General features: G+C 55.5%; 12 protein-coding genes across 12 annotated transcripts; 8 read left to right on the forward strand and 4 right to left on the reverse strand.

Moving 5' to 3' along the window:
• Positions 1-190: 190 nt before the first annotated feature.
• Positions 191-2,650, forward strand: CDEST_12409 (uncharacterized protein). Its single transcript, XM_062928565.1, has 5 exons — positions 191-418; positions 479-1,350; positions 1,408-1,765; positions 1,836-2,254; positions 2,310-2,650. The coding sequence occupies exons 1-5, from the start codon at positions 313-315 to the stop codon at positions 2,403-2,405; spliced, it is 1,851 nt and encodes a 616-aa protein (XP_062784616.1). The 5' UTR covers positions 191-312; the 3' UTR covers positions 2,406-2,650.
• A 1-nt stretch (position 2,651) lies between these two features.
• CDEST_12410 (Putative short-chain dehydrogenase/reductase SDR, NAD(P)-binding domain superfamily) lies at positions 2,652-3,987 on the reverse strand. The gene has a single exon (XM_062928566.1). The coding sequence runs from the start codon at positions 3,517-3,519 to the stop codon at positions 2,671-2,673; it is 849 nt and encodes a 282-aa protein (XP_062784617.1). The 5' UTR covers positions 3,520-3,987; the 3' UTR covers positions 2,652-2,670.
• A 1-nt stretch (position 3,988) lies between these two features.
• Positions 3,989-4,383, forward strand: CDEST_12411 (uncharacterized protein). The gene has a single exon (XM_062928567.1). The coding sequence runs from the start codon at positions 4,170-4,172 to the stop codon at positions 4,347-4,349; it is 180 nt and encodes a 59-aa protein (XP_062784618.1). The 5' UTR covers positions 3,989-4,169; the 3' UTR covers positions 4,350-4,383.
• A 1-nt stretch (position 4,384) lies between these two features.
• Positions 4,385-5,836, forward strand: CDEST_12412 (Putative peptidase M28, glutaminyl-peptide cyclotransferase). Its single transcript, XM_062928568.1, has 2 exons — positions 4,385-5,148; positions 5,202-5,836. Exons 1-2 carry the CDS (start codon positions 4,505-4,507, stop codon positions 5,716-5,718), a joined length of 1,161 nt encoding a protein of 386 aa, XP_062784619.1. The 5' UTR covers positions 4,385-4,504; the 3' UTR covers positions 5,719-5,836.
• A 463-nt stretch (positions 5,837-6,299) lies between these two features.
• On the forward strand, positions 6,300-11,867 carry CDEST_12413 (Putative dolichyl-diphosphooligosaccharide--protein glycosyltransferase subunit Swp1). Its single transcript, XM_062928569.1, has 5 exons — positions 6,300-6,496; positions 6,612-6,810; positions 6,876-7,163; positions 7,246-10,796; positions 10,855-11,867. Exons 1-4 carry the CDS (start codon positions 6,363-6,365, stop codon positions 7,483-7,485), a joined length of 861 nt encoding a protein of 286 aa, XP_062784620.1. The 5' UTR covers positions 6,300-6,362; the 3' UTR covers positions 7,486-10,796; positions 10,855-11,867.
• On the reverse strand, positions 7,807-8,584 carry CDEST_12414 (uncharacterized protein). Its single transcript, XM_062928570.1, has one exon. It carries the CDS (start codon positions 8,392-8,394, stop codon positions 7,846-7,848), a length of 549 nt encoding a protein of 182 aa, XP_062784621.1. The 5' UTR covers positions 8,395-8,584; the 3' UTR covers positions 7,807-7,845.
• Positions 8,855-11,770, reverse strand: CDEST_12415 (Putative glycoside hydrolase, family 76, six-hairpin glycosidase superfamily). The gene is made up of 2 exons (XM_062928571.1): positions 10,853-11,770; positions 8,855-10,794 (listed from the first exon to the last, which is right to left on the reverse strand). Exons 1-2 carry the CDS (start codon positions 11,357-11,359, stop codon positions 9,325-9,327), a joined length of 1,977 nt encoding a protein of 658 aa, XP_062784622.1. The 5' UTR covers positions 11,360-11,770; the 3' UTR covers positions 8,855-9,324.
• Positions 11,868-13,107: 1,240 nt separating the features above from the next.
• On the forward strand, positions 13,108-17,069 carry CDEST_12416 (Putative cep57 centrosome microtubule-binding domain, PPC89 centrosome localization). The gene is made up of 2 exons (XM_062928572.1): positions 13,108-14,628; positions 14,676-17,069. The coding sequence occupies exons 1-2, from the start codon at positions 13,398-13,400 to the stop codon at positions 16,745-16,747; spliced, it is 3,303 nt and encodes a 1,100-aa protein (XP_062784623.1). The 5' UTR covers positions 13,108-13,397; the 3' UTR covers positions 16,748-17,069.
• A 1,640-nt stretch (positions 17,070-18,709) lies between these two features.
• Positions 18,710-19,061, reverse strand: CDEST_12417 (uncharacterized protein; the record flags this gene model as incomplete). Its single annotated transcript, XM_062928573.1, has 2 exons — positions 18,710-18,853; positions 18,960-19,061. 2 exons carry the CDS (start codon positions 19,059-19,061, stop codon positions 18,710-18,712), a joined length of 246 nt encoding a protein of 81 aa, XP_062784624.1.
• A 374-nt stretch (positions 19,062-19,435) lies between these two features.
• CDEST_12418 (Putative NAD(P)-binding domain, NAD(P)-binding domain superfamily) lies at positions 19,436-20,811 on the forward strand. The gene is made up of 2 exons (XM_062928574.1): positions 19,436-19,783; positions 19,839-20,811. The coding sequence occupies exons 1-2, from the start codon at positions 19,558-19,560 to the stop codon at positions 20,663-20,665; spliced, it is 1,053 nt and encodes a 350-aa protein (XP_062784625.1). The 5' UTR covers positions 19,436-19,557; the 3' UTR covers positions 20,666-20,811.
• A 179-nt stretch (positions 20,812-20,990) lies between these two features.
• Positions 20,991-21,260, forward strand: CDEST_12419 (uncharacterized protein; the record flags this gene model as incomplete). The annotated part of the gene is made up of 1 exon (XM_062928575.1): positions 20,991-21,260. The coding sequence occupies one exon, from the start codon at positions 20,991-20,993 to the stop codon at positions 21,258-21,260; it is 270 nt and encodes an 89-aa protein (XP_062784626.1).
• A 564-nt stretch (positions 21,261-21,824) lies between these two features.
• Positions 21,825-22,862, forward strand: CDEST_12420 (Putative peptidase C14, caspase domain-containing protein; the record flags this gene model as incomplete). The annotated part of the gene is made up of 2 exons (XM_062928576.1): positions 21,825-22,149; positions 22,174-22,862. The coding sequence occupies 2 exons, from the start codon at positions 21,825-21,827 to the stop codon at positions 22,860-22,862; spliced, it is 1,014 nt and encodes a 337-aa protein (XP_062784627.1).
• Between the last annotated feature and the right edge of the window lie 556 nt (positions 22,863-23,418).

Genomic DNA, 23,418 nt, shown 5'->3' on the forward strand with positions numbered 1-23,418 from the left:
GATTGCACCCGGGCTCAGTTCAAGTTGTACACGGTTCCCCTCTTGTCCATTGGAATTTGGGACGACGGATATTGGTTTCCCGACCTCCTCATACCATCTCCAATATCTGTTTCAGAGGTATACAAGTTGTGCAACTACCTCGGGACCAAGCCGCATCCCCCTCATCCGCTTCCCGCCCCGCACCGGTCATGTTATAAATGCGTGCAACTTGCCACCGGCTCTTGATGTCTTGGTTCGAGTCGATCATATGTTACACAAAAAGTACGCAACTGCTAGAAGTAACCATTGAGATACATACTCGCGTTTCACGAAATGGCATTCCAGCTGAAGCACCCCGAAAACCGCGAGCTCGTCGGGGGTGATCTCCTCGCGCAGTCTCTAGCCCGGCTAGGCGCAACGGTTGCGTTTGGCATTCACGGCAGGTTTCCCCTACATCACGTCCACGTTCTCGGATTTTGAGCTGACCGTAAAAACGTAGGCGGGCATCTCGACAGCTTCCTCATGGCCGCAGTCGAGGCCAACATCAAACTCGTGGACGTGCGTCACGAGACCGTCGCCGTGCAGGCCGCCGAGGGCTGGGCCAAGGTGAGAGGGAACGACGCGCCAGGTGTGTGCTTCATCACGGCCAACTCGGGCTTCTGCAACGGCCTGCCGGGCCTCAGCACCGCCTTCGCCGACCGGTCCCCCGTCTTCTGCGTCACCAGCTCGCCGCCGCTGCGCGACGCCGAGACCAACGCCCTCCAGGGCTTCCACGACCAGGTCGTCCTCGCGCGGCCGGTGACCAAGTTCGCGCACCGCGTCACGAGCGCCGAAGAGATCCCCCGCGTCGTCAGCCTGGCGTGGCGGGCGACGACTGCGGGCGCGCCCGGGCCGGTGCTCGTGGATTTCCCAATTGATGTGCTCTTCACGCCGGTCCGGGCGGGGAGCATCGCGTGGGGTTCCGTCACGGCACCGCCGGTGTTTTACCCGGCTCCCGATCCTGGCGCCGTGAACGAAACGGTGCGTCTGTGGAGGGAAGCGAAGCGGCCAGTCATTATCGTCTCGACTGGCGCTGCGAGGGCGGCAGACGAGGTCGCAGGTCTTGCCGAGGCGACGGGCACGCCAGTCTTCCACTCTCCCAAGTTCTCGACGACGATGCGACGTTCGCACCCTCTGTTTGCCGGCACGGCGACCCAGCTGCCGCTTTTGCTTGCTCAAGGGCAGGCTCCTGATTTCGTCCTTCTGCTGGGAGCCAGGACCGGATTCCTACTCGGCGGCAGAAGCGGCGCAGTCGTGCCGAACGAGGACAGTGCAAAAGTAGTGCAGGTGGACTTGGACGGGAGTGAAATCGGTCGTTCGAGGAGAATTGACGTAAGTTCTACAACCTGAAGCTGTAGCATGGCCGTTTGTGCTCAAACCAAGATGTAGGTCGGCATCGTCTCAGACGTTAGTCTCGCAGCTAGTGCTTTGACTGCAGCGGTATCCAAATTCCCCCTCGAGGCCTCGAGTGACTGGTTGAAGGAGGCCGTGGGTCTGAAGAAGGCCGGCGCAAAGCTGATGGGGGACGAGGATGAGCCCGTGGTTTTCGAGTCCAATGGGCGTCTTCACCCGTATCATGGCGTTAAAACGCTTTTTGAATCACTCCCGGAAAGCAGTATCGTCTGTATCGACGGCGGCGAAGCAAGTGGATGGGCTCTGCAGTGTCTCAACGACGCCAGGGCTGGGCTGTCCATGGTAACCACGGGTTACCTAGGCTTCTTGGGGAACGGATTCGGATATTCGCTCGGTCTGTCACTTCTTCTTGTTTTGAAAGAAAGCATGGTACTAAAGCTGACGTCGTATCAATTCACTCACAGGCGCCGCCGTGGCCGCTCCGGACAAGCTAGTAGTCAACCTCCACGGAGATGGCAGTGCGGGTTTTCATATCGGCGAGCTCGACACCTACGCCAAGTTCGGGCTCAACATCTTGACCGTCATCGTTAACAACGGCGTATGGGGCATGTCGCAGGCGGGGCAAGACATGATCTACGGCGTGCAAACGCCGCAGCGGCCATGCATTGCGATGAACCCTGCTGTCAAGTACGAGGTCGTGGCGGAAGGGTTTGGCTGCGCGTCCGCCGTAGTTGATGTTATTGAGGGGGCCAGTGACAGCAACGGACAAAAGACTCTGGAAACGCTGAAAGAGACAGTACGGGATTTGACGAGCCGCAGAAGACCGGCATTGCTTAACCTCAAGGTCTCAGATCTACCATACCACAGCAGTACCAAGGCCATGGTGAGTAGTGTATCTTCATCCGACTCTAAGTGATACCGACTGATGGAGTATGCAGGTCGGAGCAAACAACGACCCCAACACTATCGTTGTGCCATACTACGACAATCTTCCCAGACCTTACTACAAGACACCAAGAACAGAAACAGTCTAGCGGAGATGACTTACTCACTCGTGAAAAAGAAGCGCTCAGCAAGCTTTTGTAAAAACGAAGTACATCGTCAAGGAGGCTCTCAGCGGACAAGCAGTCTATGAATCTGGCCACGTTAAGCACGTTTGACCAGGTGGGAAACACTTGGGACGTTGTATGTGGTCACGGAAAAGAGGCATTAGATTGCAAATAGCTACTCGTTACCCCGCTGGCTTTAATGAAAGACTGGACCCAAAAATTGACTACTGCATCAGCAGAACCACAGTGCCTAGAAGTCGGTAGATGCAGAGACGGGCTCCCACTCATCCAGCAGCGCCAAGGTGTCCTTGCACTTTTGACGGACCCCAGCAAGACAGTCAGTACCCAGGAGCAACCTCACTGGGATATCCCGCCCCTCGGCAGACCCTGACTTGGTCATCACATCCACCACGACGCGAGCCCCCTTGAGCGGATCACCAGGCTGGTTGTTGTTGGCGACCTCAAGCAGCTTCTTGTAGTCGCCCGCTGGGCCCTCGTTGTACGCGTCGATGGACAGCTGCGTCTTGGTGCGGGCCCCAGCGTTGAGAAACCTCGTACGGAAGTAGCCTGGCTCGAGGGCGCAGACATCGACGCCGAAGGGCTTCATCTCGTCTGCGAACCCCTCGGTGAAGATGCTGACGGCGGCCTTGGTGGAGCAGTAGAGCGCGACGGCGGCACCGCCGGCCCAGCTCCCAACACTGCCGATGTTGACGACGACTCCGAAGCGCTGAGCGCGGAGATGCGGGGCCACGGCACGGCAGACTTTGAGGGCGCCGAAGACGTTGGTGTTATAGCTGTCGAAAACTTCCTGGGCGTTGGCCTCCTCGATGGTGCCGTCGAGGATGTAGCCGGCCGAGTTGATAACGTGGGTGACCTTGCCGTGGAGGGCGAAGGCCTTGTTCACCGTCTCTGTGACTATGGCCTCGTCGGCGGTGACGTCCAGGGGCAGGAGGTCAGCTCCGGCAGAGGCGAGGTCGGAGAGCTTGGATGGGTTGCGGGCTGTGGCGATGACGCGATGGCCGCGGGAAAGGGCTTCTTTGGCGATGGCGAGGCCGAAACCTGAGGAGGCGCCCGTGATGAACCAGACTGGTGAGTCCATTGTGTCTCGTTTGGGATGAAGTCGAGGTTTACTAAAGCTTGAATACAAGGACTGAAAGTGGATAGGAGACGTTGTGTCTTGATGTGAGGATGGGATGATTGTGATGGTGAGATTCCACCCCTCATTTGGAAGGAGAGCACATCTTATATAGAGCACATTTCAGAGGTCCCCAACACCTGAGTATCAACACTTGCGACAGACTTCTGCATGTCAGATCCATAGGGAGCGCCTGTCATCCAAGCCACTCGGCGATAGCATCTGGTGTACCAGCACTGCAATTCACCCGTACGACGCGGATTTATAGTTGTTAATTCCATGTCTCGACGATCAACAATTGCGAATAGAAATGGCGGGATTTTGTTGATCATCGAAAGACGTTCTCGTCAGCGGTGATGAAGTGGCCAAATGTTAACGCCGAAAGGTAACAAGGGGATCGTCCGCCCATCGGGGATAGGCGATGTAGTTCAGCCACTAAATACCTACACGTGTAGACTGTCAGTTTCGGCATAAGAACTAGCCTTCTCTGATTCGCTCAGCATGCTGACCACCTGTGTCCAGTTCAGGAATGTCAGACCTTTGAAGGATGATGGAAGTTGACATCTGAGCCGACAGTGGCCCAAGCGTGTCGTTGTCATGTAAGTTGTTGTAAGATGAAATCCACGACCCAGAATTGTTCCCATAGCGCGAGTGCCAGGGCGCCCGGAACGGTGGATCTCGCTCCGTGGGTGGATCCGCCTTCGGCATATTTCCACCTCGATCACTCCATGCCCCGACCACCCGGCGGGGTCTCATGGGACCCGAGTCGCATCGTGCTCCAGGCCATCGACTGAACACCTTTTCCCCCCTCCCCTCTCTCGCCAGTATGGCTGTCGGAATCTGACACTTTCGCTTAGAAGAAGCCGTAGAGCGCTGCAGGCCCGCCCTCAACTTGACACCACGCCCTGAGCAGCATGAACCCGTTGTGTCTGACCTGGTCGCCGTCGAAATGGGTCTGTTGACCTCCCTGCCGAAGCTACCCCTCGTAGGGTCGATCCTCATAGTCCTCTGCTCGCTCTTCACCCCAGCGACCGCCTACACCGAGCTTGGCGACGAAGCCCTACGCGCGATCCCCTCGGGCGGTGACGGTTTCGACATCAACACGGGCTCGCTGCTAGCGCCCATCCTGATCCCCCGCGTCCCCGGCACCCCGGGCTCCGCCAAGGTGCAACAGCACTTTGTCGACTTCTTCCGCGCCAACCTGCCCGAGTGGATCATTGAGTGGCACAATTCCACCTCCAAGACGCCCGCGACCGGCGACAAGGACATACCCTTCACGAACCTCATCTTCCGCCGCGACCCGCCGTGGGCCAAGGGAGGGGACGTCGAGTACCTGACGCTCGTTGCGCACTATGACAGCCTGAACCACCCGGAAGGGTTCATCGGGGCGATTGACAGTGCTGCGCCGTGTGCGATGCTGCTGCACGCGGCGAGGAGCATCGAGGATGCGCTGGTGAAGAAGTGGAAGGCCATGGAGGCGTCTGGCGACGCCGGCAACGGGCTCGACGAGGAGAAGGGCGTCCAGATTATCCTGCTTGATGGCGAGGAGGCGTGGGTGTCGTGGACCGAGACGGATTCGCTCTACGGAGCTAGGTACGTTGGCAGCCCTCAAAGATCGAAATGGTCCTTACGGCTAACAATCGCAGGGCCCTAGCCAAGAGCTGGGAGGATACCGTTCACCCGGATGCTTTGTATAAGTCGCCGCTCTCTTCTATCAGCCTCTTCCTCCTCATCGATCTCCTCGGCGCCCCTAACCCGCGGATACCGTCGTATTTTCCGTCGACTCACTGGGCATACAAGAAAATGGCAAAGATCGAGCATCGCATGCGTGAACTTGGCGTTCTCGAGACTAAGCCGAAGCACCCCTTCCTGACGGACAGGAAGAAGGCCAAGGTGGGCTTTAGCGGAGGGTATGTCTTGGACGACCATGTGCCCTTCATGGAGCGCGGCGTCGAAATCTTACACATCATCCCGACGCCTTTTCCCGATGTATGGCATAAGATTGAGGACGACGCCGAGCACCTTGACCTGCCCACGGTGAGGGACTGGGCGCGCATCCTGACTGTATTTACAGCGGAATGGATGGAGCTGGACGAGCATCTGCCCAGAAGAGCAGAGAGCGAGGCCGCCGATGGACCGAGTGATTTCAGGGACGAATTATAGCTCATCCATCAGCCTCATTTAGACAAGATTTATAGACAGCATTGCAGTTTTGCGACCTGCTCACATTTGTCGAAGCTCTCACACGGGTGCAGGAGAGAAAACCAACGTGATTTTGTCCCAATACCCGATGCCGATGTCCTGGCAGTTTACGTAGGCAAATTTTCGACAATTAACTCAACTTTCATCGTACTCGCTCCTGTTCTTCTTCAGTCTACTTGGGCTGGCTATTGCTATTCAACTGAACTAGGTCTTGGAGCTAAGTATGAAAAAAAAGATAAAAAATTACGGTATCTAGTAATGGAGTAAATAGTTGCTATATATACTTTAGCTTCCCATTTAGATCAAGTGCTTACACTGATGCATCAATTCCGACACGATGAACAAGCTGCTCTCAAAGACTCGAATTCCCCCCATGGTTCGTTCGTCTCACTGCCTCTCATTCAGCCTAGACTGGGCCGAAATGTGTACTGTGCGATAGACCGTGCGATTGAAACCAATCACAGTCCCCGTGGTCCGCTGACTGTGGTCCGTGCGTCTATCGGTAGTTCCTAATGGACACGAAAGCTGTCCATAAGTGTTAACACCAGATCGTGAAGCTCTAGTCCAGCTACCCAAAGCTGCCAAAGACAAGAACCTGAGCAACCATGCGATTCCTCCACTCCTTGACACCCGCCCTCGCGCTGTTTGCGGCTGGTGCCGTGCAGGCCGCTTCATCATGGGGATTCGACAGTGCCACTGTCTCGATTTCTGGAAAGGGCAAAGATGCCACCAAGGAGAAGTGAGTAGCTTGTCGCTGTCTGCCCGCACGACTTCCCGGAGCTTCGTCTCGGGGATGGGGAATCTCGGAAACATACGATTAAACGGACCCATTGCTGACACGGCGCGATCGATAGGCTGAGCCCAACTGCTCCTCTCAAGAAGGCCCTCTCTCTGGAGGCCAAGGACAGCCTCAAGGTCATCCTGACGGCCAAGGAGGGCGACAAAGCTAAGCGACCGCACCAGGCCTTCCTGATCCTCAAGGAGCCCACAACCGGCCTCGAGGCCCCCTTCCCTCTGGAGATCAAGGACACCGGTCGTGGTGTCGTCGATATTGTGCGTTACCTGTTTCAATTGTTCCCAACGCAACAATGACTGCGCGGCTAACTCGGTCACCACAGTCCCAGAAGGACCTCCCGATCCAGCTCCTCCTGGCTACCGAGCCCCTCAAGGCCAGCATCGTCATCGGCTCATTCGGCTCCTCCAAGGCTCTCGAGACGACCCTTTTCAACGTCGCTGTCAAGCGCGAAGCCAGTGCTCCAGCCCCAGCCTACGAGCCTCCCGTCCGCTACGGCAAGCAACCCGAGATCCACCACGTCTTCAAGGAGGGTGACAAGAGCCCACCCAAGATCATCTCGCTTGCTTTTGTCATTGCCGTCCTCGCCACGATCCCCGTGCTCCTCATCGGCGTAAGTATACCTTATTCGTTCATCTGGAGAAGATGCCGCCTCTCGACAGGAACAATTGACTGACTTCGCTCCCCTTCCACAGTGGCTCAACCTTGGCGCCAACTTCAACCACCTCCAAAAGGCTCTCTCCGCGGCGCCTCTCTCCCACGCTACCTTCTTCGGCTCCATCGTAGCCATGGAGGGCGTCTTTTTCCTGTATTACTCCAGCTGGAACCTCTTCCAGACCCTGCCCGCCGTGGCCATTGTTGCGACCTCCATCTTCCTCAGCGGCACCAAGGCCCTCAGCGAGGTCCAGAGCCGCCGTCTCTCTGGCCAGCGGTAAAGGTCATGCTGATGACATGTTGCACATCAAAGAGGCACATACTGTTTTAACGTATGTGACGAGGGGCGGGTCTTAGATGAAGGTTCATCGGTTTCCGAGGAGAGAAGCTTGGCTTTTCGATCAACACCAAAAGTTTCGAAGGATTCATACAGAAGCAGCGGTTTAGGAGGGGCCCATCATTGTACATCAGCATCAGGACAGCATCTGGGCATCTGAGGATTAGAAAAGACCAGGGTGGAAAACATTAAAGGTGAAATGAACCAAAAAGGGAGGTATAAAGACCGTCTACCTAACGCCATACTCGCTCGGCCTATGTGAACAAAGAGAACCGGATCATGTCTCATAGCAGTTCGCTCCGCCTCAGGCTTTGTCGGCATGCTTTTCATCCCCTGCCAAACCCTCAACACTTCGCCTGGCACCCGCCGCCGCAGACTCCCCCTCCTTGTAAGCAGGAGGCGGCAAGTCCCCGCCCGTCGAAGCCCTCCGGTGCCCGTGCAAATCCTCGACGCCCTCCTCCTGCCTCTCCCCCACCACCCCGCTGCTTGAAATTCCCTGGTGTTGCTGCTGCTGCTGCTGCTGATTCTGGTATGGCCCAGCAACCACATACGCAGCAGCGTAACCCGTCCCCCGGCCCCCGGCGAACCGCTGCGCCTTGATGGCGTGCCGAACAGCCCTACGCTCGTGCCTCATGGCCTTCCTCTCGAGCTTCATCTGCCGGCCTTTCAAGAAGGGAAGCGCGACGGCGCAGATTCCGCACGGCTGGTCGTTGGGCCCGGCGCTGCAGCCCGTGGTGGTGTTGTTCTCATGGTGAGTCATGGCGGCGCCGGTCTGGTTGTGGTTGTGGCCGTAGGGGTTGCGGCCGGCGGCGACGTGAACTATCGTCGAGACGAGACCGGCGATGAGGCCCATGATGGATGGAACGTTGGACGGGTATGTGAGGTGGGAGGGAGTGTTGAAGGGGAGTCCCAGACGGGGGAGGTTTCTTCCGTTGTTGTTTGGCTGTACAGTAGACTGTTGTTTGTTCTATAAGTCTCCGGCTCTCTAAAACCTGGAGCGTTTGCTTGATGATCAATGCTTTTCCATACGACCCAGATCCAAATGTCCCTTCTCGCATCAGGACACCTCCCCTACTTTATATTCATGTGTGCCTGGCGCACTTTCACGGGCTGCTCGCTACAGGATCCTCCCACGAGTCCATCACCCAAAAACATGCCGCCCTCAAAGCACTAAGCTTCCCAATCGGGAAGCCCATTCGAAGAGGGCGCGGAAGGCCAAGTGGGGCGTCCCCGGCACTGACGTGCCGGATCTGCCCAAGCTGCCATTCAGCCCACCTCGAATCAGCTGGCGAAATCATTGCTCCCCAGGCCTCAAACGACGAAGCGGCTAGGTCCGCAAGGACGCACGAGGGCTGAGCAAGCCACGTCCACTTGCCAGTCCCTCCATTCGCAACCGAATCGTACTCGGCTGGCTGCCCAATCAATCAGCAATCAGCAAAGTACCAGGGGGCGGCGTGAGAACGAGTAGCGTTGCCCGCGCGGGGGCAATGCATCTGGAGGAGGAGGATTGGGGAAAAGTGCTTTGCTGGAGCCGGCAACTCCGACCGAACCAATGATGAGCGCGTTCAGGACAACACACGAAGGCTAGTGATATATGGATGCGAAGGAATATGAACAAGGCTTTGGATATGGAAAAGTGAGGCCGTCGTAACCGTCCGGCGCCTATGCTATTCGTGCGTTGGGGCATTCACGAGGGAGGCTCGTTTATACTCATGTACTCAAAAAGAAGCAACTAATCAAACCACATAACGTCATGCCTCTATCCTCGTTTCGCATGCTGCTGCTACTGCTGCTGCTTCACAAACGTTCCATTGGAGGCGGCTATGAGTTCCCACCAAGCCCGCATCAGGGCCATGCCGCCGTTTTGCGTCTCCGGTGTTCTACCCCGTCCGCGGTCGTTTGGATCGCCGCTTGTCATCGTCACCGCCGCCGTCCTCACTCGCCGTTCGAAGCCATTTCCGTTTCCGTCAGTTTCTTCTTCGCGCGGTCCCTGTCTGCTTAAGTCACCGAGGACATGCTGTCTGGACTGTTCCCGACCACCAGCCAACACATAGCTCCTTGTCTGATCCTTGCGTGCCTTGCCGTTCGGGGCCCACACCTTGTCGGGGTTGCCGTCAGCCCACACGCCGTCGTGCGGAAGGCCGTAGTTGCGGTAGTCGGTCACATTTGGCGCATTGTGGGGAATGCCGTCCGTCTCCATCGTCGGCAATGCATTCTGGAATACCCCCGCTCCCCACCAAGCGCCAAATCGGCCTTCTTGGTCCCTAGTCAATAAAGCCGACTTGGCGTTGTGCTGGACCCAACCCAGATAGGCCTGACAGGCCGATGCGTGAGCAGTCTTGACCTGATCGTACGCCTGAGCGTTGACAGTCATGCCAGGCTCAATGACGGCTGGGTCGATTGGCTGGCAGAACGTGATGAAATGGTGGAAGAAAATGCCCTTGAAAGTTTGTCCATCCTGCGAGCAGGTGGCGCTGGCGTCGCAAGAGTCCTCTATAATGCCTCCACGGCCCAGCCCTCGCCAGGGCGGTAAGTAGCCCGGGGGAAGGTCCGAAAGGTCGTCGACTGGCTGATCAAGCTTCAAATCCCAGCCCGAAGCCTTGATGACCGCCTGGATCAGTCTGTGCCCGTCTTCGAGATATGATGCGCTGCCCGTTGCGGTGAAGAGACCACGCTGGCCAGTAAGAAGCACACCCTGGTTGTAGGTAAAGACAGCTTCACTGCGAAGGTCACATCGAGTGTTGCCCTGCTTCGACCTGTCCACGTGGTATCCATCAACGTAGAGGCCTGCATCGTTGGTCATGTTGACTTCGGTGATCCACCTGTAGCCCTCAATGGCGGCGGCAAGGTACTTGGGCTCTCGGGTAGCTTTCACACCGCTTGCGCTGTTGATCCATGGGGTGGTGTTGTTGTCGCCGGGGAACCAGAGATACATGGAGATCGAGGCGGCGATCCATAGCTCGTTGGTGATGGCGTTCTTGTACGGTTCCAATCTCGGGTTCCAATTCATGCCACCGCCGCAGAGGCGTGTGTCCCATCCCTTTGAGCCGAGATCCCAGAAGACGCGGGCTCGGTGAGCAAAGGAAGGGATCCAGTATTGTCCATGCCAGGGGCCGTTGGCCAATGCGTCTCCGAGACCTGGAGTTGCGCTCTCGTTGAGCCCCTCCCGAGGGTAGAACAGTCCGGAGTGGATATCGACGAACTTGATAGCATCGATCCAACCGAGGACAACCCAGAGAATATCGTCAAATGCCTGCGAGATTGTTAGAACGCGCCATGTGCTATTGTGACGAGAAGCAGAAGTTACGTACCTGGTGCCGGATTGCGACATCGTCTTGGCCAAAATAAGAGGCCACAAGCTGGGTGAAGAAAGTGTCAATCAAGTTTCTCTTCGCGCCCTTTTCACTCGCGCCCCCGAAATCAAGCACGGCCAAGGCCTGCGAAAGCGAGGTTAAGGTGCCAGACAGCATCGTCTCCATGACGGCGGCGGTCCAGTCAATGGCTTCGGGCCATGTCCCTTGGTCCGACATGAAGAAATCATGTTGCATAACCGTCAAGGCCTCAAAAGCGGCCTCGAGCGGCTCGTCTTTGGTCTTGGATGTATCAGCAGAAGGCTTTCTTGCTGCTTGCGGGGCTGCCAGAAAGGTCGTGGGCTGCTTCGGTTCGCAATCGGTCGGCGGCTGGGCTTCGGGGTAGAAGAGGGAGCAGAAGGCCGTGGGTGCGTTCGGAGAAGGCGTCGCAACGAGTGCTGCGGCACAAGATGCCAGAGCAAGCGCCGAAAGGCATGCCTCTGGTAGTCGGAAAGATGTTCGTGTCATGGTGGTGGCGTCGATACTACAGCGAGGTTTCTGGTTTGGGGGGGAAATAATCGAGCAACAAGCTCTCGAGAAGGCCGCTCATGTATAGCAGCGCTCTGCCATGTTCAGAAGGATTTCGTAGTCGGCCAAACAAGGATGGGCGGACGAAGGGAAGTAAAATGGACGAGCAGGCTGAATCAAGTAGTGTGCAACAACCGACGATGGGAGCGACGGTGCAGAAGGCGATAGTCAAGGGCGGAAGGGAGCCGTTGAAGGACAAGCTGGAAACGGCAATCGGGCGAGATGCGGGATGGAAGCGAAGGACGCCGCAGTGCTCGTTCGACGATGGATGGCCGATGGACGGGGCGATGGTGAGGCCAGGCCAAGCCCACCTTCGCACGGCGAGATCCACCTGCACGAAGCAAATGGACCCCCTCAAAGTGGTCACAGAATGGCGCAGCCAGAGAGGTCAGTGGTCAGTGAATGGTCACAGACTCAAAGTGGTGGGTGGCCGGTCTCCTTGGGTCTGTCTCCTTCGGAAGGTGGCGGCCGCTAGAGATGCTGTCCTGGGGTCCTGTTTGTGTTCATGCGGGGCACATCTGGGGGCGCCAAGACCCTGCGCTATGTCAACCTGTCACTGCGAGCAATCGCCTGATGCGGTCCAACGGCTCAAGAAACATGATGAGCGTAAATGTGCCCCTTCGCTGTCGTTGGCGTGCATCTGGAGAACCTTCTATTCATTAGTTACGAAAGAAGACAAGCTGGCGGCCTTCTCTTTTGGTATGGTGCAGCCCCGCCAGGTCCAAAAGCGTATGAACCGTTCCACCGATAGCCAGCCTCTCTGGCCATGCACATGGTAAAAGGATGCCCACGATGGCACAGCGCGCAGGCGGCGTGATCACCCGCCGAAGCCTGGCGAGGAGTGTGTGGATCTAGCGACTCGTGTTTATGTATGTGCTCCCAAACTTGGCCAAGGGTAGCCCTCGTGTCTCCCCCAAGTTTATTGAAGACGGGTGTTTTTCAGTGTCAAAAGATCAGTTTTCCTGACTAAGGAACAGGCGGACGTGTCTCGGGACGCCGTTAAAGAGTGCCCGTACTGGTGCGGACCGGGGAATGCATTTGCAAGGGTGAAACGTGCTGAGTCGACCTCTTGAAGTTGCATCTAGCCGCGCTACTGCTCAACCGTGCTTGCGTGCTGTAATGTCTCACTACCGTTTGTGGATGCTTTTTGTGTACGGATAGAAAGTGAGCAACGGAGTGTGTCCGTCCACCTGGTGTCCTGTTCAATGTTTCCCCGGACAAGGTGTAAAGTGATTTTCACCGAGACTGACCGAGCCAGGCTGACGTAAGGTATCCACGGTACCGTATCTTGAGTGCCCTGTGCAAGCCAGAGACGACATAGTTTCTCCACAAAAATGATGTGAGATTGGAAGTCAATCGTTGGCTTGGAGAAATAAAACAGACGCGCAATGAATAGGGAAGACATGAGAGAACCAAAGGGTGTGGAGGGATATCTCTTGCACAATATTGCAGCCTCTCCGATTCTAGTTTCCTTTGAACAACACAGGGCGTTCCTTTGTCTCGCATAGGTCCAACCAGCACGCGTTTCCCATCTGAAGCGGTCGGTTGATTGTTTGTGATTCGCTAGGAGGCCAGGACGCTCACTGACTGAGCCGGCCTACGAAGGAGCAGGGCTGCCCCACTAACAGGCACTGGCGCCCACAGCCAATCGCCGGTTGTTTACGCCTGCAGCTCTGAAAGTAAACAAACCGATCCCTGCTCATTCACATTGCACGCTTCCTCCTACTCCATCACTCGCCCGCGAGCTCTTAACTTTACATCAGAGCTCTTGACCTCTGTCAAGCCATTGTGCTCGCTTCTATGCCTTGAGCAGCTATCTCTTTTGCTCGGTATTGCTTCTTTTCAGCATTACATTTGGATTGTCTCTGGACTCGGGCTATCCGACGCGTCGCCTTCAGCTATTGCGCCGCCATCGTGATTCTTTTTTCCTCGTCGACTCCTGCCTAAGAAACCGCGCCCGACGCGTCCAACGGCAGTCATGGAAGCCGACGCAGCACACAATCGCTATCGCTCCCGCATTCTCCGAGAAATGAACGCAAACCGCGACAACCCATTCAACTCCCCGCCTTCCTCGACCGGCTCCCACGGTACCGTCAGCCCGACAATGACCTCCGTCTTCTCTGAGCCAGACGGCGAATCTACGCGCAGGCTCAACGAAGACATTGCTCGCATCGTTGGTCCCGCCGGCGGCAAGATCCAAGTAGACCTGGAGGCTGCCCACCGCAAGTGGCCCGAATTTTATGGCAAGCCCAAGGCCGCCACCGCCGACATGAAGCAGAACCACCCCGCCCCTAGGCCTTCAGGCTCCTTGCGTCACAAGGACGCCGTATCTCGCAAGGCCATTGTCCAGAAGTACCTTTCCAACATGGTCGACGACTCGACCGAGATGACCTGGCAGGGTTCTAAGCGGACGCGTGCCGAAATGCAACCCCGAGTAGAGGACAACGAGTCCGACATGTCCGCCAACATGTCCAAGTCGCCCTTCCGGTTCGACATCAATGCCGACAGCTTCAAGTTCAACCCTCAACAGCAGATGAACCGAAGTCCTCTGGCTAGAGGACACGCTCGGACAACCTCGGGCAACTACAAGTCAGCAAGGCGTTCTTCGCAGGCCGCAAAGGCCGACCGACGGAAATCAGACTTCCTGGCACCCCCAACCCACGCTACTCCCAAGCCAGCGCCCGTCGAGAACCCACCGAAGAACAACCCTACTCCAGTCACCTTCAACACCATCCGGAGCACCTTCCCGTCCCCAGTGACAACCGATAGCCCAGCTCAGAATGGTGCCACTTCTCGCTCCTTCTTCATGCCCGACATTTCCCACCTTAACGACTTCATCTCTGGCAATTTGCGTTTCAACGGCGCGGTGAAGAACGGTATTCCCGTCTTTGTCAAGAACGGTCAAGTGCGAGACCGCATCGATACCCAGCCCCCCAACGATCATGCCGAGGTCGATGGCCTGGCCATCCCCGATGATGAGGAAAGGATATTTGTGTCCATGGATATGATCAGGGATGAGATACTCAACCTCCAGGAGCACGACGACTTGGTGCAGCAGCATGCAGTCGAACTTGAGCATCAAGTGGACCACCTGCAAAAGGAACTCAAGCGACTCAAGGGCCGCAAGTCTATCGACAGTGCTATTGGCTCCCGAACAGCCTCGGATCCCGAATCGGCCAGCGAGGAGCGGTTCCAGACAGAGAAACTGAGTAAGTGGCGCATCCCGTTGATTTAGTATCAATCTAACGGATAACAGAACTGGAGTCGCACGTCGCATCGCTGCAGTCACGTTTGGATCATGTCACCACCCGTCTTGGCGCCAACGAAATTGAGAACGACACAATTTCCCTCGAGCGAGACCGAGCTCTGAAAAAGCTGCAAGATGCGTGCGTAGAGATTGGCGATCTTATGGATAAACTCGACGTCCAAGGAAGGGAACTCCACGAGACCCAAGAGAAGCTGAACGCTACCTTGGAGATGACCAACCAGCGAGACGTGTTCCATCACGAAAAGAAAACCAACTCCATTCGAAATATCGACAACAAGTCCGTCCAGGCAGACAATGAGGCCCTCCGCCAGGAGCAAGAAACCTTGCAGCAAGAACTGGAGTCTCTGCGAACCGACAACAACTCGTTGCGCCGCGAACAAGAGTCTCTCATCAGCGAAAACAGGTCTCTACGCGCGAATGCACGGTCGCTCATGTCCGAGAACGAAGAGCTCCGACAAAGTACCGCCAACGCCAAGGAAGACCTTGAGGCTGCCCGCGACGAAGTCGAGGCGTTGCAGGTTGAACTGCATACGATGGAGCAGGAGAAGTCTACTCTCAAGGAGGACAACGATAGCCTCGTTCGGCACAACGAAAAGTACTTCAACGAGAACAAGATCCTTCGTCGTGAAAACTCGGGGTTCGAGCGGAGCATCCACGATCTTCATGACGAGAACATGCACCTGAAGGAGGAGATTGAGTTCCTCAAGCAACAACTCGACCATTGCCGCCCTCTCGGAAAGACGGAAGACTTCTCGATGCGCCTCGACAAGGAGATGGACGATGGCGATGAGACGGAAGAGAACATGACGTCGGCTTTCTTCGTTCCGGATATCACCATTGATAGCACTCAGAACTCAGGGGTTGTTGACGCTCCCGTCGAAGGAAAGAAGGTCCGGAAGCCCGCAACGCCGGGCAAGAAAGCGATCGAGATCCAAGACACAACGGAGCAAACGGATCGCAGTGCCAATGAGATTGACAACACTTTCCAGACCCAGCAGAGCTCCGTAGCAGTCGAGCCTCCTTCCAAGAGACGGGCCTCGACTTCTCGTCCTCAAGACTCCAACAGCCAGCAAAAGGTGTCATTCTCTCTACCCGAGCGGTCGGCAGCGTCGTCCAAGTCGAAGAGCACCAAGGCCTCTAATACCGCCAATAAGGGTAGCAAGAGGAGCGTATCCTCGCACACGTCATCCAAGAACTCTCACAAGAGCAATGCCGCTCCCGATCTCGACCCCTTCCAGGTCGAAAACGACGGCACTATACATTCGCAAGAGAACACCCAGACGCACTCCATGGTGATCGACATGAAGACGAAGAGCAAGAAGGAGTCTCGTACTGTCCGGCAAGAGACAACCAACACCACTCACAACTTAACCAGCCAAAGCCAGAGGACGCCGTCCAAGTCTGCCGTCAAGCCCTCCCAGGATAAGTCGGTCACGATTGACTTGATTACTCAAGGCGGACTGGAGAACACGACGGCGGAAATGAAGGGCAACTGTCCCGCTCTATCCCCAGACGCGCGACGTGTGCTTGACAACTTGGCTGGACACAGCTGTAAGAACTGCATTGTGTGCACCCGGATTAAGGCCCACCGAGGAACGGTCACCGCCGCCGAGCTCGCCGAGGGCAAGAAGCGGGTAAAGATCTCCAAACCTGTTGCCCCTTCAGACCAGTATGAGCAGTTGGGCATCTCGTCCGAGGACGCCACCATGCGGCCATCTCAGCCTCCAGGCAACGCCCTGGCTAAGGTTATCAAGGGGCTTGAGGATGAGTTGGAACACATGAGGATGGAGCATGCGAAGATGCAGGCCCGGTACGACAGACACAACCCCGCGCTTGCAGAGTCGAAGCGCAAGCAGCTCAAGGTCAACATTGACGCCAACATGAATGCGCGGGAGGTCAAGAGTGCCCAGATATACGCACTCTACGATGTATTGGAGGGCCAGAAGCAGGTCGGACAGGAGATGTCGGAAAAAGAGCTCGACATGACCGTGTTCAGCATTACAGGATTGAGTGTTAGGGACATCACAGATCAGATTACCTGGGAAGGCATCCAGAGCTAGGCGGGTGACAACGGTTTGGGGATTGTAAGGTGATGCGTGTGAGTGGGCTCGCGCATGGAGTTTTTTGCGGTTTATCATACATTGGGCTGTTGGACAAGAGTGAGGCTCCGGTTTTGTGATGCCACTCGGGAGATTGTCACAAGGTTGTTTTTGTTCATGTTTTATCGTATCGACCCGCGGTGTAACTATACCAGACCTCCAAAGAGGGGTCATTCGCGGACAGCATTTATCAGGAATACGGTGTACCCCATGCCATGGCATGTGCAGATTGCTGTGTCTGTGATACAGGTGTGCAGATGTGCAACCTAACCGTGGAAAGTCTGGGCACGCGCTTGATGCTTTGTAGGTAAGAACAACTTGGGCGAGTGAGTAACATGAAGGGCCCAATCCAGCCGCCTCATGGCACCAAAGACCATTCGGACGTGTCACCACACCTATGTCTGCAACTGAAGAGCCCCCCCCTCTGATGCCATAATTCTCAGGAAATCGCCCAACGCGTGATTCCAGGCAATGATCGGGGACTCAGTCTGGAGATCGAGCCAGAAGACACTACAAGGCCCAGCTCTGCTCTGCAAACTCCTATAGTGTATTCCCTCGAAGCCGACGAGATCGATGTCGCCTTTTCCTGTCTGGACATGATTGACGATTCGAGGGTTTCGTCGCCAAGTCCAGTCCCATCCAAGCAGCCGACAAACCTCGCCGCACCCAACGTCAACGTTTCGTCACGGATGGGGGGAAGGGACCTGGGTAGGGGGCAGTTCTGATGAACCGTTCGCCTTGCCGCGCTGGCTAAAGGCACGAATAGTCGAGTACCTGCCCTGGCTCGGGTACATCTACGACGTCGTCGGGGTCGTAGCTGCCCGGGGGTTGGATCGTTAGGGGCAGGAGGCGCCCATCGTCGACGACAAGGTCACTTGGAACCAGGTCCACTCCACCAGTTACCTAGGTTGACGAAGATTGGGGAGTTACTGCAGACTGGCTGAGGCGGGAATTGATCCTCACGGGCAGACGCCACACGAGGTGTGCTTTAGGCACTGGAGAGGATTAAAAAATATGCCTAGGCGCGCCTTCGTGTCATGTCCGATATTTACGACTTGACAAAAAAAGGCAGCCTAGACTGGTTGCAAAATAACTGTGATGGCGATCAAGTTGCTTTATGCGCAGCGACCAGGTACGCTTTACATCCCCACGTGCAGCAATTACGCCTTTTCCCAAAACGCATCTCGCATGTTCGACTACCTCTTCTTCATACCATCGCGCGAGGCGATGGGCACAATGAAAAGTGTGAAAAATCAAAAATTGCCACAGCGATGGTCCCGAAGGACAATCGAGAGCGGTCGACTCCGCGATGTGCAATGCAGGCCTCCCACTCTGGATGCCGGATTTCTTGATCCCCAGCACCCCCATGAAGGTAAGTATGAAGAAGAAAAGAAGAGAAAGGATAAATCTGAGGGAGGATGAGCGTGATTATATAGCTATCTGGAGGACTGTGGTGGGGCTGATTGTGGCCTCAATCACTCCTGTGGGGCTATCACTGTGGCCAATAGAAAGTCGGGACTGCTCAAGGGAGGTAACGTTTTCTGATTGGTTAGAACTTGAGATGTGGCACGTGCCCTTTCGACTATGCTCGTTGACTTTCGACTGGAGCAAGCTAGGTTGGTGGCTGCCAGAAACAGAAACAGAAACAGCGAGGTGAAGGAACAATGGACCGAACCGGAGACTCGATGGACTTTACCGGGCACCGTTTTTTGGAGATTTCGAATCACGCCGGTTCGGGTTTTCGCCCAATTTCAATGCATGAAACATGGGTCCCTGTGTCTGTAAACTATTCATGTTGCCCAGCCAAGCCAGGTCGAGGTGATCGCGACAATGTGTCAAGCATCCTGTTAGCTCCGTGAGCAAGCTCGGCAAATGATCTGTATGAATGCAGGACTCATAGTGAAAGCCCTTAGTCCTAGAGGCCTAATCTTCAAGGTTGGCTGGGGTATTTGAGCTCGATTCTTCCTGCACTGGGTGGATGATCAGTTCGTTTGTCCCACTGTCGGCTGTCCTCTCCTGGGGTCGAGGTCGAGGAAGCGTGCACACCGTCCTGTATGGAAGAAGCCGCTGCATATCTTAAAAGCTGTACTGATTTTTGGAGCCAGTCGTAATAGAATAGAGCTTAGCATGTCGAACCTTGGAAACGTCGAGCATTCTTGTACGGAGAAGCTACCCTTGAACGCTTCTTGTGTCGTATAGGACTTCCATCTACCTCTGGTGATCGCACCGTAGATGGGTGAGCCGCGTCGAAAGAGCGCTGCCCAAAAGATTTCATGACGACAACGGAACTTGTCTCCCCATGGGATTTACATGTCCCTTTAAAGGCAGTCTAGCGGGTGCCATGCAGGCGGAATTCCTGATTAATCAAGCCTCGGAATATCAATTCCGGGTCGCTTGAAGAGCCCACGCTGTTGCACCGCACTTGCAGAGATATGTTTCGCTAAAACAGAGGTTGAAGAAGACCGCCATAGTTGGAGTCGCAATACTGTCGGAGTTGGTAAAGACTACCTACTTGAAGGTCGAATTGGTCAAAGGGTTAACCATCACTTACATCGCAGGGATAAAAACTTATCCGGTCGAGCCTGGCGGATCCTCCTTGGTACATGAAGGCGATTTCTCATCATCACTCAGGCATCTTACGTCATAGAACCGTCTTCCCCTCTGAAAGCGTAGCCTATGTATAATCGAGCGAAAGGGCTGGTTTTGGGACCTTCATCGAACCGAAAGTCAGACTTCTGAATCCGACATCACTACCAGCACAGAAAAGCACAATGACTGCCAAAATCTTTCTTACAGGGGCCACCGGCTATATTGGAGGTGATGCTCTGTACCAATTATACAAGAAATATCCCGACTTCGAATACGCCCTCCTAATCCGTTCGGATGACAAGGCGAAGAATGTCCTTGAGAAGTATCCTACAGCCCGGATTGTTCTCGGCGGCCTCGATGACTCCGAGACCCTTGAGCGCGAAGCTTCGTGGGCAGATATAGTCATCCGTAGGCACCTTCCTGTCTCTCGAAATTGCCGTGCAAGTGCTGACTCGGATCTTAGACACCGCCGACTCATCAGACCACGCGGGCGCCGCAAATGCCATCTCCAAGGGTCTTGTACACGGGCACTCGCCTTCCCGTCCAGGATTCTGGCTGCACACTGGCGGTACTGGAATCCTGACCTACTTCGATTCCGAGGTGAAGAAGGTGTTTGGAGAGTTGGACGAAAAGGTCTTCAACGATTACGAGGGCATTGAAGAGCTCGTCAACTTGCCGGCCGCCGCCTTCCATCGCAACGTGGACGAGATCGTCCTCAACACCGGTAGAAATCACGCCGACTCGGTCAAGACGGCGATTGTCTGCCCGCCAACGATCTACGGCGAGGGACGCGGGCCCATCTCTGGCCGCGGGCGACAAGTCTACGAGCTCGCATTCTTCATCCTGAAGCAGAAGTATTCTCCTCGCATCGGCAAGGGCCTCTCTCGGTGGAACAACGTCCACGTCCACGACCTCAGCAAGGTCTTCGAGCTTCTTGTGGGCGCTGCCCTAGACCCGTCCCGGAAAGACGACACCGAGCTGTGGGGGGCCCACGGCTACTTCTTCACCGAGAACGGGGAGCACGTATGGGGCGATTTGTCTAAGACCATTGGCCAGGAAGCCCACAAGCAAGGCTTCATCAAGGATGCTGCTCCCGGGGTTCGAGAGTTGTCTTACGACGAGGCCGTCAAATCGCCCGCAGGGTTTGAAGCGGCTAGCTGGGGTATGAACTCGCGTGGTGCGGCTGTACGAGCAAGGAAGGTACTTGGCTGGAAGCCGCAGGAGAAGAGCATTGAGGACGAGGTTCCGACCATTGTCCGATCTGAAGCAGCAAGGGCTGGGCTTAGATGATGTTTTCTGAGGGGTATATCATTCTCAATCGGTGGAATCCTTTTGCAAGCGGTTCGCAAATTTTCAATGAGCTGTGGGAAGAAGCAGCATGACTCACAGCAGATACATTTATTTATATGAATGAAGGAGGCAGACCTGATGGACGCGTCTGTGTAATTTGCTTTGCTTGGGCGACATGCAGGTCACAAGACACGGCCGATTTCGTTACAATAAACAAAATATCATATGTGTTTGTATGGGGGTAAAGTCGTCAACTCGACTTGATGATGAGCGTCTATATTTCCTATTGTCTATACCATCACTAGCTCTTTCCGAGAGCCGTACCATGAAGGACTACGGCTTCGATCGCTGCGATTCTGCTGAGGAGACTGAGGGCCTCATGTGTGTTTGCAGCTCCCTTATCGACACCTGCGGCGTCAGATCCCATGTCTTTCACGAGTGGGTGACCAAAGTCGCCAAGGAGCTCGAAGTCGAAGAAACCAGCTGCTTCATCATGCTCGATCCCGATGAGTTCCTGTCCAGACACGTCACATTGTTCAACAACAACAGCAGAATATTGACAATCGACATGCTGCGAGCCGAGGTAGACGAGTGACTCACTCCTAGAAAATACAGGAACTTTGTCTCCCGTGATTGGGAGATCTCGCGATGAGCACAATCTACGAAGGTCTGTAAACGCGTTGAGTTTGATTTTCTCCATAGCTAGTCACTGTTGGAGATGGCCCGGTTTCGGTGTACCTGCCGAGTTCTTGCTTAAAGTGAAGGAAGGATTGGCATATTTAGGAAACATCGTATAGGAGAAAGGTGAACCACACGGAGTCGAACCAAGGACGGTGTCAAGTTAAAAACTTGGTCGCCTGGAGACCATCATTACTGTCACTAGTCCTCTCACCGTTCTTGCGACTACTTAACTCGTGTGTTTTTATAATGCCCTGTCCAAGTTCCTTGTTTCTCAACCCATTCCTTACTCTTCAACGGCATCCGGGCTACATTTCAATGCCCGACTTGACATCGATCAAACATGTCCTCATCTTTCCCAGACTACCCGATGACTCGGGCAGCAGGTAGGAGTTCCAACAATGGCTCCCCCCTGCGCAGATTCAGGCACAACAGGACCATTTGCAGGCCACCCATTCGCAACCTTTTTAGTGCGGATGCTATGTCCTTGGCCACATTCCAGCAACAGCTCAGTTTCTCGCCCCTGACAACCCGCGTCCCACCCACCGGGGGCTACAGTAAGGTCAAAGTTCTGATGTGTAATTACACGTCGGACGATGCAGGAGGCTCCCAAATGGCCGACGATTCCAATGACCTCAGCCGCCTCTTCAGCGAGCGTTATGGATACGAGGTTCACAGCACAACTCTCGTTACCCACTGGGCCGGAGACAGTTCGCCGACCCAGACTCTCCGTCAAAGAATCGCAAAAACCAGACAAGACATGGACGAGAAGAGTTTGTTCATTCTCCACTACGCCGGCCACAGCGGTACGGACAGTTGAAACCCGCTAGACACCTGCTTCTTCCACCCAAGCGGGAACGCGAACCAAGACGCCACGATCGACTTCGCTGCCATCGTACACACATTGCCCAGGATCGGAGGGCAAATGCTGTTCCTCCTCCACGGTTGGTACCAGTCTCCTGGGGGACATACCCTCGGGGTTAACAAGGAGCTTATCGCGGCCGCGAGTGTCAGTATGGAAGGATCCTCAGGCTCCGGCCACCGCACCTTCACCCACACCTTGACCCAGGCCTTGACTAGAGCCGCAGGCGAAGGGACGGCCATCTCCACGGCTCAGCTCTACGACGTCCTGGTACAGAGCACATGGGACGTAAGCGTGCGGCAAACGGAACCCATGCCCTTCTCCATGCCGCTGCCGAAGGTCACCCAGCACCCCATCTACCTAGCCCCCCTAAGCTACAGGGAAATCGTGCCAACCATGCTCGCGCGGACACCCCGAACACTTGTCAGATTTAAAGCTCACGTGGAAGCCGAGCAGCTGGAGGGAGTGAGCAGGGCATACTTGCAAGAGTGGTTCGAGAAGAGATACCCATGGACCGCGGGCATGCTCCAAAGCAAGACGTGCCGGCTAACGGACGGAAGGGGCACAATCTTCTTCACCGCCACGCCGGAGCTGTCGTATTGCCTCCGTGAGCACATAGGATTCCATTGGGTCAGAGACATGTTCCTAGTTGCCTAGACCGGCCGAAAAGGCTAGACTGCTGGACCGAACCGGCGCGCAGCGCCACGCCGCAGGTCGATGGGATGACATTGCTAAGCTCTCGTATGTACGTCCTTCGAACTGGAAGAAAGAATACGAAAAAGGTCTTACAAAACTGGTGTCCTGGGCCAGAGTAAGTTAGGCGAGTTCTGTTATGTTGGAGTGTCGTGATGATGTTGAGTTGAAGCGGCCCAAGGGCAGGGCATCTCGACCAATCATTGCTAAACACAACTGAGTAAGTAGATAAAACAAACACACGGATGCCACGCTAACCACTCCTCCCTACTGCCTTTGCCAGCTTCACTTGGTGATGTTTCTTCCAAATCGATTCCGGCTTTGCCTTTTGAATGGTAATTGCAGCCAGGCTTGCAAAGTGGCTGCGCGCAGTGCCTCAATAGTCACCGGCCTCTTGTCTCGATGCCAGCCCTACGCGGACAGCAGCCGGGCTGCATCAGACTGATGCGGCTTTCTAGTTCGATACTACATGGCTTTCAGAGAATTGGGGATGCCAGTTCCCTCCAGCCCACCACGCTCG

Source organism: Colletotrichum destructivum, chromosome 8, assembly GCF_034447905.1.
Source record: "Colletotrichum destructivum chromosome 8, complete sequence".
NCBI lineage: Eukaryota > Fungi > Ascomycota > Sordariomycetes > Glomerellales > Glomerellaceae > Colletotrichum > Colletotrichum destructivum.

Excerpts from the sequence above, each read along its gene's own strand:
- CDEST_12410 (XM_062928566.1), bottom strand. The coding sequence starts at position 3,519 with ATGGACTCACCAGTCTGGTTCATCACGGGCGCCTCCTCAGGTTTCGGC.
- CDEST_12416 (XM_062928572.1), top strand. The coding sequence starts at position 13,398 with ATGGAAGCCGACGCAGCACACAATCGCTATCGCTCCCGCATTCTCCGA. Across the intron at positions 14,629-14,675 it reads GTTCCAGACAGAGAAACTGA|AACTGGAGTCGCACGTCGCA; the intron begins GTAAGTGGCGCA and ends AACGGATAACAG.
- CDEST_12411 (XM_062928567.1), top strand. The coding sequence starts at position 4,170 with ATGAAATCCACGACCCAGAATTGTTCCCATAGCGCGAGTGCCAGGGCG.
- CDEST_12413 (XM_062928569.1), top strand. The coding sequence starts at position 6,363 with ATGCGATTCCTCCACTCCTTGACACCCGCCCTCGCGCTGTTTGCGGCT. Across the intron at positions 6,497-6,611 it reads AAAGATGCCACCAAGGAGAA|GCTGAGCCCAACTGCTCCTC; the intron begins GTGAGTAGCTTG and ends CGCGATCGATAG. Across the intron at positions 6,811-6,875 it reads GTCGTGGTGTCGTCGATATT|TCCCAGAAGGACCTCCCGAT; the intron begins GTGCGTTACCTG and ends CGGTCACCACAG.
- CDEST_12412 (XM_062928568.1), top strand. The coding sequence starts at position 4,505 with ATGGGTCTGTTGACCTCCCTGCCGAAGCTACCCCTCGTAGGGTCGATC. Across the intron at positions 5,149-5,201 it reads GATTCGCTCTACGGAGCTAG|GGCCCTAGCCAAGAGCTGGG; the intron begins GTACGTTGGCAG and ends TAACAATCGCAG.
- CDEST_12409 (XM_062928565.1), top strand. The coding sequence starts at position 313 with ATGGCATTCCAGCTGAAGCACCCCGAAAACCGCGAGCTCGTCGGGGGT. Across the intron at positions 1,351-1,407 it reads GTCGTTCGAGGAGAATTGAC|GTCGGCATCGTCTCAGACGT; the intron begins GTAAGTTCTACA and ends ACCAAGATGTAG. Across the intron at positions 2,255-2,309 it reads ACAGCAGTACCAAGGCCATG|GTCGGAGCAAACAACGACCC; the intron begins GTGAGTAGTGTA and ends TGGAGTATGCAG.
- CDEST_12415 (XM_062928571.1), bottom strand. The coding sequence starts at position 11,359 with ATGACACGAACATCTTTCCGACTACCAGAGGCATGCCTTTCGGCGCTT. Across the intron at positions 10,795-10,852 it reads ATGTCGCAATCCGGCACCAG|GCATTTGACGATATTCTCTG; the intron begins GTACGTAACTTC and ends ACAATCTCGCAG.
- CDEST_12418 (XM_062928574.1), top strand. The coding sequence starts at position 19,558 with ATGACTGCCAAAATCTTTCTTACAGGGGCCACCGGCTATATTGGAGGT. Across the intron at positions 19,784-19,838 it reads GTGGGCAGATATAGTCATCC|ACACCGCCGACTCATCAGAC; the intron begins GTAGGCACCTTC and ends CTCGGATCTTAG.
- CDEST_12414 (XM_062928570.1), bottom strand. The coding sequence starts at position 8,394 with ATGGGCCTCATCGCCGGTCTCGTCTCGACGATAGTTCACGTCGCCGCC.